The 14,777-nt window shown below is 33.9% G+C and overlaps 1 protein-coding gene across 3 annotated transcripts in view; it reads right to left on the minus strand.

Annotated features, from left to right (window-relative positions):
• LOC114758469 (protein ZINC INDUCED FACILITATOR-LIKE 1-like) overlaps positions 1 to 14,777 on the minus strand; it is a 38,210-nt gene that overhangs the window by 7,465 nt on the left and 15,968 nt on the right. Inside the window, exon 1 of one of the 3 annotated variants that reach the window (XM_028947520.1) lies at positions 130 to 453. The exons of the other annotated variants lie outside the window; for them this stretch is intronic. Coding sequence (XP_028803353.1) covers positions 130 to 316 — 187 coding nt within the window. The 5' untranslated portion in view covers positions 317 to 453. Of the gene's footprint in view, positions 1 to 129; positions 454 to 14,777 lie in introns of those variants that run through there. 3 annotated transcript variants of the gene reach the window in all.

The raw sequence follows: 14,777 nt of genomic DNA on the forward strand, positions 1-14,777 counted from the left end.
CTAACCTCAGCAAATCGAGCTCTCGCATTAATTTCCCAAAACTAATCATTCAAGTACTTTGAAGTTTCAACATAACAAACCCATTAAAAGTTACTCCAAAATGAGAAGAAACTAAAGAAGAAAACTTACAGCTGCACAATGTTATCAACCATATGTTGAGAAGAAGCTTTATAGGTACGCTTTGGGTCATTTCTTTGGCTCGATCCACCTTGCACCCAGGACAGTTCTCATAGTAATGTTTCTTCAGCAACGGCTCTCTATTGCCCTTGTCCTTATTATCGTCATTATCATCGATGTTACTGTAGTTGTCCGCCATGTTTGTTCACCGCAAGATTCTCCTTCCTAGCTAATTTACCCAATCAAGTTTCTCTGTTCAGAAAACATAAAACCGAGAAAATAGAAATCAGAATCAGAAACACACACCCAAAATCAGATATCTGGAGAAAATCTTGAGGGTGAGAAATGCAAAAGATGAAGAAATGGAAAATAAAACGAACAAGATGCTACCAGCGAGCATCAGTACACGCGTCATTCAGTAAAACGGCAGTGAGGTGTGGTGGGAAAGAATCGGATACTTCGCGCGGGTTATCTTCGTAATACATGTGGGTGGGGACAAAAAAAAAAGCAGAAAGAAATTACGGGAAAAAGGAGATAAGAATTGAAGATAAAGAGAAATAGGTTCAAATTCAAAGATGGTGACTCCATTCAAGCACAAACAGAGGCGATGTGCCGGCGTCGAGTCGTCACGATCAACAATCAAACATATATGGTATAAACATATATATACACACACTTGCTCACGTCCCGAATATAAATATAAATATAGGACTCATTTTGTACAATATAAATTATATTATAAAATAACACTATATTTTTAAGATCCTACTATTATCTTTATGTCTGCGCGCATGCAAAGTCGTGACTCGTGAGCTCACCAGAGGCCAAGATCAAGTGACGACTGATGAGCTAGTTGTAAAAGGAAAAGACGTGACTTTATTCTCTTTCCTCCTGTAAGCTCTATTTAGTTAGAGGGTTGTTGAGAGATGAGAAGAAGATAAGATAAGTGCGATTGATTGGAAAAAATCAAAAAAAAAAATAAAGGAAGGAAATTTGCTTTTTAGTACTCTCCTCTTTTCTTTCTTCTGCTCCCCTCCAAAGTTGTTGAGGGGAGGAGAGAGAAGAGGAGAGATAAGTGTATTTGATTGGAAAAAATAAAAGAGAGAGAAGAAAGAAATTTATTTTTTAGTGCTTTTTTTCCTTTCTACTCCCCTCGAAATTTGAGGTTTTTTGGGAAAAAAAATATTATTCTAATATTGACTAAACTACTCATATTAACTTTTTAATATTTTAAGCTTGCCCCTCTTATTAAAAATCCTTTTCTCCCTTCTTTCTCTTTTCAGCCAATATTATTATACTATAAGGGAGATTACCGACTTACCACTTAGTTGTTTGAAAAGTCAAAGTTTTTGTCATCATCAATATGCCTGCATACTTAATTTATATATATAGGCTTCACAAGCTGTATGCTTGTTTTTTATTAAGTTCCAAATTCCAACTTTGTTGTGTTGATATAATAGTATATCCTAGCTTGTATTTTCCACAAATAAAAAACTAATAGGAAGAAAATACTCAAATTGAAAATAATTTTAATCAGTTTTTGAAAATGAAACTAATAAAAATATTATGTATTGAGCAATTAAATTATTTTTCATGTTCACCGATTGAACTAAATTGAGCAAGCTATGAACAGTGAAGTTGACTCTAACTTTGGAAAAGTCTGGGTCTATTGCTAAATTGTTATAATAATATTAAGAGTTAATTAAGCACATAAGATATGTTGAATATAAAATTGCAGGTCTTTGTCCCATGTGGGTAGCAAAGCTGCACTCTTTTCTTTGTACGTTCTTTGAGCACTTTGTTTGCAACTTCTTTAGTTTTATTAACTAATTTTTTTTAGTTTTATCATAATTTTTTTATCATATATAAGTAAGGTAATTGGCTTTTTTAAATTTATTAAGAAATAAGAATTTTGATATAAATACCGTAATAAAAAAATAAAGTAGTCTAGATATATAGATAAGGGTATATATGTCAATTCATAATTACCTCCCCTTCTCTTTCCTTATGAACCAAACAAAAAATCTCTCATCTCTTCTCCTCTCCTCTGACCAAACAAAACTCATGACCTTCTTTCTCTCTTTTCCCATTCCTTTAATTAACCTCCCTTCCTTTCCTCCCAACGTTGAACCAAACAAAGTCTAAAGTAACGTCTTGAATGGACTCCTGTCTCTTGATATGAAAAATATATTAATAAATTAAATTTATAAAATATATTTTTAGTTTCTTAATTTTTAATATTATTAACTCAACAAATTTAAAATAATAATCTTACAATTCAATACTCACAAACTATGCTCTATGTTTGATATAATCATTTTATATATTTGAAATTTAAATATATTTTGTTAGCATTAATTATAGAGCCAAGCATTTTTCTGTCAAATGAAATTGATGATGTTATGATCAAGTGATTAAAAAAATACTTTTTCAATTCAAGAGACTAAGCTGAAATTTCATGTAAATTAAAAGAACTAAACTTGTACTTTACTTAATAAAAATACCAAAAATTTATATTTAAAGTATTTTTTTTATTTTCATTCTCTGTTCAATGACACCATATTTTAAACTTGAACTATTTTTTTTATATTTTAAGTAAGAGTATTTTTTTAAATAAATATTAATTATACTTAAAAATTTGTGTTGAAATTTATATTTGGAGATAAATTAAAAATTAAAAAAAACACTTATAAATAAGCATAGAGAAAGTAACTTGAAATTTATTTTCATTCCCTATTCAATGACACTGGATGCATAAGTACATAAGTCCCAGATTGTGCAACCAATATGATTCACATTGAAGTAGTTAGTGATCATTCCTCAATTTAGCAATCATTATATGATTAGTAAAAGCCTTCATAAATAACTAGATAAAAGCTTATGAGAACGAAATTTCAGTTTTAATATTAGGATGATTGATTTTATATATTTTTGCACATAAATAAATCAAACCAATAATGTATTGCAAATTCCCCCATTATCTCAGGAGCCAAACATTTGTTTTTTTTTTGGGTTTAAGATCCAATTAGTCTGATGACAACATTTTGAAATCTCGATAAAGCAAATATTTAAAAATTTTATATCCGTAAAACTTTTTAAAAAAATTATATGGATACACGGATATATTAAGATTTTGACATTTTATTTAAGATCTAATGAGCTTGTTAGGATTTCATTTTGTTTAAATTTAAATGCATGATTTTTTGCCCATTTTTTACATATAAACTAAGATAATATTTAAATTTCAATTAGTTCACCTTTTTTTTGCCCATTGCCTCGGTTCAACTAATAACCACTTTTTCGCGGTCCCTTTTTTTTCCCCCAAAATTTATAGAGAAAAGGAACGAGAAGGAGACGCGTGAACATATCCGGAAGAAGGAGGGCGTGAAGAAGTTTACTGGGGAGTGGGGAATACGAATCAGATTCCCATACCTATGAATCGGATAGACCACAGGCATTCTTATATAAATAAATAAAAAAAAATACTAATACCATTTTGTTCTTGGCATTTTCAGAATTATCATCACCACACCAACGACCCATACCAAAGAGAAGATAGGAAGAAAAAAAAGCTAGTATTACTTCCAAATTCATTGTATTTACACCTCCTGATCAGATCTGAAGAGTCTAAATATAATTTCTTTTCTATTTTTATTTTATTATAATTATTTTAATGAGTAAATTATCACTTTTTGAAAAAAAAATTCAAAAAAATAATTAATTAAAAATTTTAATCCTAATCCATTCAAAGCACTAGGTGGTCATTGTGATGGGACCCAAACCGGGTCCCCACCTCCCGTAGCCCTTGTTTGTTGGCAGCATTCACATTCACCTTCTATTATCATGTTTGTGAACCACCAGGAATGAATTTCATCATCCTCAGGCTAGTGGCCAGAAATTCATAGGTTATAATTCACTAAGAACTTAATGTCAGTCAACCATAATCCCCAAAGTGTTTACTATCACTTGAATTTATGTTGCTTATTCAGTTCCTATCGCTCATTACATATTCCACTCAGCATAGAAATTACTGGGAAAAAGTATTCGCCTTATTATATAAAATAAGTTACCAAGCAAAGCAATAATTGAATAAAAAATATGAATTGGGGAAAAAAATTGCAAAGTCATCAACCTCTCGTTTATCACTGAAAGGAATCAGCAAACAGAAAAATCATGATTAAAAACAATGAAACAAGTTTAAGGATTCATGGAGACGATGGGTATGTTTAGATTGACGTTAGACAAAACTAACTTATAACCCAATTGACTTTTGTAACTGAAATTAGGATAAAAATCAGTTAGGATATATTTGAATAGGTGTTTTTGAAAAGTCAGTTGAAAAAGTTAAAAGTTGTTTAGATAATTAGTAAAAAAATTAGTTTAGTTGTAAATTGACTAAAAAAGACATAGATTTTATTGAATAGTAGTGTTTGAAATTTTATGTTTTTAATGTGATAATAGTTTAAAAAAATACATAAAATTATTGTGATAAAATATAAATAGTTTATTTGTGAAATTATAAAATAAAAGCATTTGTTACGGAGAAAAATTTGAAAACACAATGTAGATAAATTTGAAGACGCAATGTAGATAATTAATTAAATATATATAATGGATAAACATGAATATAAATTAAAATTCATTTAGTCTAAATAAAAACTCATTATGCTAACAAAAGAGATGAGACAGAAGGGAAAATGCAAGGATAAATCTGGAATGCTTATTTTTAATTATCACCATTTGAAACTGTAATTTAAAAAGTCAGATTTTCCTCAGTTGAGTCTAACTGAGATTGAAGACCAGAAATTAGTTGGAAAAGTTAGCTGACCAAACAATGTTTTTTGTCCAACTCAATTTACAACTTTAATTTCACCATTTTCAAAACAAATGGCAATCTAAACATACCCGTCACATCAATTGGGATTTGAAAGAAAATTTAGCAGAATCAAACTCTGAATAAATTGAATGAAGAAAAGTAGAATAGGAACCAACAGTATCATGATATCGACCAGTGGAGTTACTCTCCACTAATTAAAATCAGCATAATATCTTGTTCAGATGAATCCGGCGGCATTCAATAGATAACACAAAGATAAAATTAGATGTCAATAATAATAAAATGACGGACCTGTTTCAATCATAAACAACCATTTACTTGCCCAGTAGTCAACAATACAATGAATTCATCACACACATTTCTCACCGTAACCATGATTCGACTCTAACACAAGAATCTACCTAAAGAAAATAATTTTCTTGCCCTTTCCGTTTTTCTTTCTCTTTTTTGGTTAGTTTTCTTGTTCCCTACTCCTGGGACAAAAGTCTATGAATGGTAGGAACCAAAGCCTTATTGAGTTTACTTATTTATCTTTGCCGCATCAATCAGCCAAAGCATCATCATCATCTCCACAAAAATATCTCAAAATTAATGAATGACGCTTCATTCATCATCACTCCAGGCTCCAGCAGCAACACTATGTTATTACTGGTATCACTGTAACTGTTTAGATGGGGCTCTTAGGTTGAGGATGAAGAACACCAAGTAAGAACCTGCGGTTACATTTACCAAAGTTGGCGAGGTACAGAAAAATTTAAAATATGTAGCAAGTCGCGTTATTCATAAGCCATGAACAGTAAAACACCTTTCGCATACTCCGTGTAATACAGAAAAAACAATATGATTATACAAACAAATGGGATGGATGTTCTGATTTATGTTGACATTCTTATTCTTAATCATACCAAAGCTTGAATCCATCACACAAAAACCATAGATATCAATCATCACAGGCTTCAATTATGAGCCTTTCTCTGCAAAAGCCATCAATAATCGTGTTATAAGAAACTAAACTAGGCTTAACGGGCCCTCTCCCCATCTTTAGATTTAACCGCACCTCTTGTTTTTGCGGCCTTACATAGTTCATTAATGAGTGTGTTGTAGCTAACTTATCTAACTGAAACCCTCTTGCTATCAGATCATCATGAAAATCCAAGGCCTTTCCAATGTCATCATCATTGCAAAAGTCATTTGACCCAAATGGCAGTAACAATTAATCAAAATGTTCAGGGTAACCAAAGATGTTCACTAGTGTAGCGTAAAGGGAAATAACAGTGCGATGATGATTCAACTTCGCAAGAGCTCCTAAGATCTGATTATTTTGGGTTATAGAGGGTTGGGGGCGAGCATAAAGCAAGCGATTAAAAGAAGAGGGAGCCTTTTCAATATTCTGAGGATTTGTGGGATTGGAATGTGAACAGAAGTGGAGAGAAAGAAGTAAGGGAGACGTAGATGCTGTAGCAAACAAAGGAAATTGGGAGAAGACATACTGCGAAGGAGCTCTGCAAAATGACATCTGCAGTTGGATTCAGAAGTTCAGATCCTTCTACTGAAAATTTGACGTTCGACGAGACGGGAAGACGAGTACATTAGATTTTAGAAAACTTGTAGGTCAAATGGAGTTTGGGGTAGTAAGTTTGAAGTTGAGGATATTTTTGGGATAAAAGATATTTGCGGGAAAAAAACCCTTATTTTCCATATCTTCATTCTCCAACCAATGAACCCATTGAACCCATTTGTCATTAGTTTGTGGAAACCTATTTCACTTGAGCAAGGAATTGAATTGTAATAATCTTATCATTAAAAGTTGCCATCATGTTATCAATCTAAGTATAAATTTAAATCGTTATAAACGTACAGTTGTAAATAGAAAAAAAATGAGTTTTTTTTTTCCAATATAATCAATGATTGTGTGGCCTATAAAATTATAGAAGGTTTAGAATTAGAACTTAAATGCAGTGCGACTTTAATTTTCTCTAAAGTAATATTTAAATGTTGATAATAAGAATAGAAATATGAATCGTAGGTAGTCTAAATTTTATTTTAAAGATGAGCACAATAAGTTTTTTTTTTAATATATGCACCAAATCTTAATAATTCTCCCTTTTATCATTACAAGAGTTTCTTATATTTCACAAGAATTTTCTTTAACTTTTTTTTTTTCTGTTTTAAATAAAGCTATACTGGGCGCATTTGTAATGGTAAGAGTCAAAACAAATCATATACTCCTCCGGTCCTTATTATAAGACCCCATTTGACTTTTTATTTAGTCCTAATTATAAGACCCCAATCCATTTTGTCGCTTATATTTATGCATTTTTTTTAAGATAATCCTTCTAATAATGATAGTTTTAGCCAATATACTTAATTAGCAAGGATATTTTAGGAATGACAACACTTATTTATTATAAATAACCAACTTAACTTACTTCCTTAATCTCCTCAAATAAGTCAATTGGGTCTTATAATTAGGACTGGAGGAGTACTAATTCATAATTTGTAAACGGGTGATCAAACACTGCATGATATTTTAACTATTTTTTCTCATTTTTTGCCCTTATGAATAATTTCATATCATATTATTATATTAATTAATTAATCAAATCCTCTCTCAAGCCCACCTTTTTTTTTCTTTTAGTAATTCTTTCACTCACTCTCAAGTTTTATTTGAAAACACATTTTATATTTTATTATCTTTAATCAATTTTTTTATTTCCTTTATTTGTATCTTATACATAAAATAAAAGGGAGTATGATTCAGATTTAAAATTCTTTCAAGAAATGTCCGTATTAAATATTTGACATTGATCTACCAACTTGATCATTTCATATAATTAATGATGGAATAATGGAAATAATAAATGTGTTATTTATATTTAGGAGCAAATAATCACGAGTATAAAATTAGAGGGGATAATAGATAATAATTATATGAATATAAAAATATATTTCACATCCTACTTGTTATTTGACAGAAAATTATATAACAATATTAGGAGTCAAATCCTTGCCCTTCATTTCCATAAAAAGATCTATAGTCACTTCAACAATCTTTATTTTACATATTATATCAATCAAAATTCTATGACTAAAAATATCAAGAGACAAACCACACTTAACCATCTTAAAAAAGACTTTAATGCACTCACTGATATTGTGTATCAAGTAGTAGCCACCCAAAGAACTACACGTAATATGATTACGCTTCACATAACTCGTCACCTTATCAAGGTAAATGTAATCGTTGATATAACTGTATGTTCCTTCATAAGAAGAAGTATTTGGAGATAGTTTAGTATGACTGGAAGATTAATATATAAAAGAATTAGATGTTACATTTGTGGTATCAGGAAGAAGGTTTTGGAATGAACTAATACTCTGATACCATAGAATTTTTAAGCCCTCAAAATAATATTACATAATTTTCTCCATTTTGCTTCTGTGACAACCGCTCTTTCAAAACCATTTTAGATTAAATCCAACAATTTATTTGAATGATTAACCATGATAGAAAAGAAGAAACCTTAAAATTTTAAAATCGCTATCATGGTTAAAAGAAATAAACTTATATTACGAGCCACATCAATAGTTCACTTGGGCCTTGGACTTTCAAAGTCCAGAAATATCATTCAACCGTTAGCCCAAACCAAACTTAAACTTTAAACACACGAACTGATAAAACATTTTAATATAAGTCATAGAGCCCATTAGTGAAAAATCAACACTATCAAATCAGTGTAATACGCAAAGTCTAAAATGTCTCGGACCTCCTCACGGCCCTATCATACCAGATAGTAGTAATTAAAAGTATTATTTTACATCATGATAGTAGATGAGCCCTATGTGGCAATATATAACAAGTCAGCACATAGAACAAAAGCAGGGAGGCTATACAAGCTAATCAGCACACTATGCCTCCGGAGCCTTCCCTGATGGGCCACCACCTGAACTATCGCCTGAAAATGTTAAACCACGGGGTGAGACAAACGCCTCAGTAACCAACTTTCCAACTCATCATACATACTAACACGTGCTCGTGAGGTGTCAAGTGGGACAGTTATAATTCTCGAGAACTATAGATATATCCATAGAAATATAATTTCAATCATCCAAACCCTCACTATGGGGGCCAACACACAAGCCACATAAGTCTATCCCTCACTCTGGGGGATCAATCAAACATATGGGCCTATCCCTCACTTTGGGGGACGAATAAGAAGCCACAAAGGCCTATCCCTCACTATGGGGGACGAAAGAAGAAGCCAACCAATGTGCACCAATGGCGGCCTTACCACGTGGTAGGATAGGACTCAATCCAAAATCCAAATAACAACCAATCATTCACAATATAATAAAAATGTCTCAATCTTTTCTCAGTATAATCCATAAGATATAAATCATATATCTTTTCCAAACTTCTCAATCACAATTCCAAAAATCCCACAAGACAATTTTCATAGCTCAAAAGATATAACATATCTACTCAAGTTCCAAATATCAAATATTATTCTAAAAATAGCAAAATACTCACAAACAACATATTAGCACATATAACAAGTGGAAAGTGGTTACCTCTCGCCAAAGCAATACTAAGGATTACCACAAGGTCAATCCTTTGCTCAACCAATAATTAATCTACACAATTAATATAACCACATATTAATATAATTAATTAATTAATTAAACTTCTCTATATTATTTAAATTTTTACTCTAAATTCCCAAACTCTCATAACCCAAAAATTATTAAGTATTTTAGCAACAATTTAAAATTTCTAACAACCCCAAATTATTTATTTACCACCTCCAAATTATTTACCTTAATAAAAAGGATTTTCAACAATTTCTAAATATAAAATTATTATATTATAAACTCTAAAAATCCTCATTTAAGTTTAAACCTCAAAATCAAACTATCAAAAATTCAATAATATTTCAAATATTTATAAATAAATAATCTAATCAAAACTTTAATGGTATAACTACCATATATATTTCCATAAATAATAAACTTTTTAGCTACAATAATTATTTTAAAACCTCCAGTCACCCAATAAATAAAAATAAACCGATTAAAATCTTAATAATATGTTAAACACCTCAATTAAATTATTCAACTTAATTTTAACCGGTAAAATATGATATAAATCATATATCACATATTTTTCAACTAGAAAAATCCATTTAAGCACTAAAACCAACAAATGGACCAATCCAAACAGATTAAAATCTCAATAATATATCAAACAACCCAAATAAATTATTTAACTTAAATTTAATCGGTAAAAATATGGCATATCTCATACATAACAGATTTTCCACTAAATAAATTAATTTTAAATACTAAAACTAGCAAATAGAGAAATCTAAACCGATTAAAATTAACAACTTATTTATTTCTAAATTTCTATAGTCATCTTTTGTCAAAACTCAATACTTATATCATATATAAGTCTCAAAATTTTCTCTAATCACTAGGGTAATACTACTATTATGAAGCATAAAATATATATGAAATATTTATGAAGAAAGTTTGATGAAAAGAGATAGTTTCATGTACCTAAAATATCTGCAAAGCTTGCCCTCTGCTTCACCGGTATGCTTCTCTCTCTCACACACACTTCGGCCCTCTCTTTCTCTCTTTCTTCTTCTCTTTCTCTCTTTCTTCTTGTTTGCCGTGGGGGGGGGGGGAAAATGAATTGTGGGGGGTATTTAACACCCCCACACAATTATTGGGGGAGGGGGTTTTTTCAAACCCAAACCCCCAATTTTCCACGCCCCCTCCCCAAAATTTCCATGCCTCCCTCCAACTTTCCACCGATATTTCGGTGGAAAGTTGGACCTTTGTTTTTTTTTTTTAATTTTAATTATAATAAAATATTATTATATTATATTATTTTTCAATTACTTTTTTTTTTGAATTTTTTTTTTAAAGGATATTACAATTCTCCCCACCTAATAAGAATTTTGTCCCCAAAATTCAAACAACCACACACAAGAAATAAAAACAAAAGTAACTCAAAGTGCTTACTAAGAAAACAGGTAAGGGTACTCATAACGCATCCGTTCCTCTGTCTCCCAAGTAGCATCACCAGGACTCATGCCCTTCCAAAAGACTTTAACAAGACGGATAGTTTTGTTCCTTAATTGTTTATCCTTAACGTCCAAAATCCGCTCTGGTTCTGTTGGATAGGTCAAATTATCTCGCAACTCGACCTCTTCGGGTTCAATAACATGAGACGGATCGGGATGATACTTTTTCAACTGTGACACGTGGAACACGTCGTGTAAACTGGAAAGATGTGGCGGCAGCGCAATTCGATATGCAACAGGTCCAATCCGCTCCAAAATCTCATAAGGACCCATAAATCGGGGTGTAAGCTTTTTGGCTTTGATGGATCTACCAACACCAGTGACCGGTGAAACCTTCAGAAATACATGATCACCCACTTCAAATTCTAAAGGTCTCCTTCGACGATCCGCATAACTCTTCTGTCGACTTTGGGCCATCAACAACTTCTGCTTGATCAGCTCAATCTTTCTGGTTGTGATGTCCACTAAATCTGGGCCAATAATTGTTCTTTCACTTAATTCAGTCCAACAAAGTGGAGATCTACACTTCCTCCCGTACAAAGCTTCATATGGTGCCATCTGAATGCTAGCGTGATAGCTGTTGTTATAGGCAAACTCAGCTAATGACAAGTGAGTGTCCCAACTACCCTTTAGCTCTATAGCGCAAGCCCTCAACATGTCCTCGAGAGTCTGAATCGTCCTCTCAGTCTGTCCATCAGTCTGAGGATGATAAGCAGTACTAAACTTGAGCTTGGTGCCCATGGCTTCATGTAATGACTGCCAGAAGTTCGATGTAAACCTCGGGTCCCTATCTGAAATGATAGACTCCGGCACTCCATGAAGTCGAACAATCTCATCTATATACAGCTTTGTCAATCGTTCTAAAGAGTAAGTACTCTTGATAGGCAGGAAGTGCGCTGACTTAGTCAATCTATCTACAATTACCCATATCGCATCATAGCCAGCCGGGGTTCTTGGCATACCAGTAATGAAATCCATAGAAATACTATCCCATTTCCATTGGGGAATATCAAGATTCTTTAATAGTCCTGGAGGTCTCTGATGTTCTATCTTGACCTTTTGACATGTCAGACATTTCATTACAAAGTCCGTGACATCCCTCTTCATTTTTGGCCACCAGTAGTTCCTTTTCAGGTCTTGGTACATCTTGGTTATCCCTGGATGTATCGTGTAATTACTTCGATGCGCCTCCTCTAGAATAGTCCTTTTGATTTCCTCATTATTAGGGACACAAATCCTCTTCTTGTACCTCAGGATTCCTTCTTCACCAATTTCATAATCAGGCATACCATGGTCTCCACTTCCTCTCGGATGCTTAGTAACCGGTCATCCTCCATCTGTGCAACCTTCAAGTCTCGAAAAAACTCATAATCACCCAAAATTGATTGTAGAGTGGCTGGAGCCTCATGCACCACTTGGAGATCTCTCAATCTCTCTAAGCAGTAGTGTTCCTCCAAACTCATGTGAAACACATGTACCGTTTTCCTACTCAAAGCGTCTGCAACCACATTGGCTTTACCCGGATGATACTTAAGCTCAAAGTCATAGTCCTTGATGAATTCCATCCACCGGCGTTGTCTATTATTCAGTTCCTTCTGATCTATTAAATACTTCAAGCTCTTGTGATCGCTGAAGACTTCAAACTGTGATCCATATAAGTAGTGCCTCCAGATCTTCAATGCAAAAACCACCGCCGCTAATTCCAGGTCATGTGTAGGATAATTTTCCTCATGTGGCCTTAATTGCCTAGATGCATAGGCAACCACTTTCCTTCCTGCATCAGGACACACCCTAAACCCTTAAGTGAAGCATCAGTGTAAAGGGTGTACGGTTTACTAGGATCTGGAATAGTCAACACTGGAGCCGTGGTCAACTTAGCCTTCAGTTCTTGGAAAGCCGCCTCACACTTTTCACTCCAGATAAACGGTTGGTCTTTCTTGGTCAACTTAGTTAGAGGCATGGCGATCTGAGAAAATCCCTTGATGAATCTTCGGTAATACCCAGCTAAGCCCACAAAACTTCTTACCTCCGTCACAGATTTTGGTGTTTCCCATTTCAATACGGCATCGACCTTGCTAGGATCAACAGCTACTCCCTCGGCAGATACTACATGGCCTAAGAACTTCACTTCTCTAAGCCAGAACTCGCACTTGCTTAACTTAGCATATAACTGATGATCCCTCAATATTCGCAATGCAATGTAAAGATGCTCTCGGTGTTCTTCCTCATTCTTAGAGTATATCAGGATATCATCTATAAACACCACAATAAACTTGTCCAAGTACGGCCTAAAGATCCGGTTCATATAGTCCATAAACACCGCTGGAGCATTCGTCAAACCAAAAGGCATTACTAGAAACTCGTAATGTCCGTATCTGGTACGAAAGGCCGTCTTCGGATGTCCTCTGCTCTAACTCTTAATTGATGATATCCCGACCTTAAGTCAATCTTGGAAAACACTGCTGACCCCATTAATTGATCTAGCAAGTCATCAATCCTAGGCAAAGGATATTTGTTCTTGATAGTCACTTTGTTCAACTGCCTGTAATCTATACACAATCTCAAGCTCCCATCCTTCTTTCTCACAAACAGTACTGGTGATCCCCACGGTGAGACACTTGGTCTAATAAATCCTTTTTCAAGTAACTCTTCGATTTGCTTTTTCAGCTCTGCCAATTCAGAAGGTGACATTCTGTACGGTGCTTTAGAAATTGGAGCTGTCCCTGGTACTAGCTCAATGGAGAATTCAACTTCCCTTTCAGGAGGTAAACCGGATATTTCCTCAGGAAATACCTCAGGAAACTCCTTTACTACCTCGATTTGGTCTATACCAACTTCTTTATCCGTACTAACGGAAAAGAAAACAGCATACGCCTGACAACCCTTCTGAATACACTTAGTTGCTTGAGTAGCAGACAACCACAAACGACCATTAATAGCCTCAACTATCGTAGTGCACAAAGGAAGAGTTACTATCTTCCTTTTACAATCCAGAATGGCATTATTTGCTGATAGCCAATCCATACCAATAATCACATCAATACCCTTGAGGGGTAGACAAATCAAATCAATCACAGACTCACGATTCTCAAATTTAAGCACAAGACTTAAACATGCCTGTGTGGTTAACACAGTGGCTCCCGCTGGAGTTGACACTTTCAACATGTAAGACAAATCATGCATTGGAAATTTAAACTTTTGAGCACATTCCGCAGCAATAAAAGAATGAGTGGCACCAGAATCAAACAACACAGGTATATCATGTCCTTGAAGAGAGACAGTACCTCTAATCAGATTAGGAGACATACCAGCTTCCTCTCTAGTCAAAGCAAAAACTCTCCCTGGCACCGTGGATCTGAAACTAGGAGTTTGCTGCTGCATCTCTGGACAATTGCGAGCTATATGTCCGAACTTATGGCATCGGTAGCATTCCCAACACTGTCCTGGGTGATTTCTCCCACATCTCATGCAAGGACCACTAACACTTGGTGTAGATCTGGCAGGCTCATGGTGGACACTCCGATCTCCCCCTATACGGCTCCCCTGAGGCTGTCTCCTTTGCATAAAGCCTCCACGGGCTGAATTCTTTTGATTCTGGCTCTTGCCTCTGCTTGAGTTACCCGAGCTCCCATAACTGTAGTTATTCTTTTTATTGATTCCTCCCATTGGCCTCATAAAACCAGAGAATCTGCCCTGATTATCCCGACGTCGGCTCTCTTCTACCTCTCGGG

This window comes from Neltuma alba, unplaced genomic scaffold (assembly GCF_004799145.2).
Source record: "Neltuma alba isolate B1F8T4 unplaced genomic scaffold, ASM479914v2 tig00010701_pilon, whole genome shotgun sequence".
In the NCBI taxonomy this organism is placed as follows: domain Eukaryota; kingdom Viridiplantae; phylum Streptophyta; class Magnoliopsida; order Fabales; family Fabaceae; genus Neltuma; species Neltuma alba.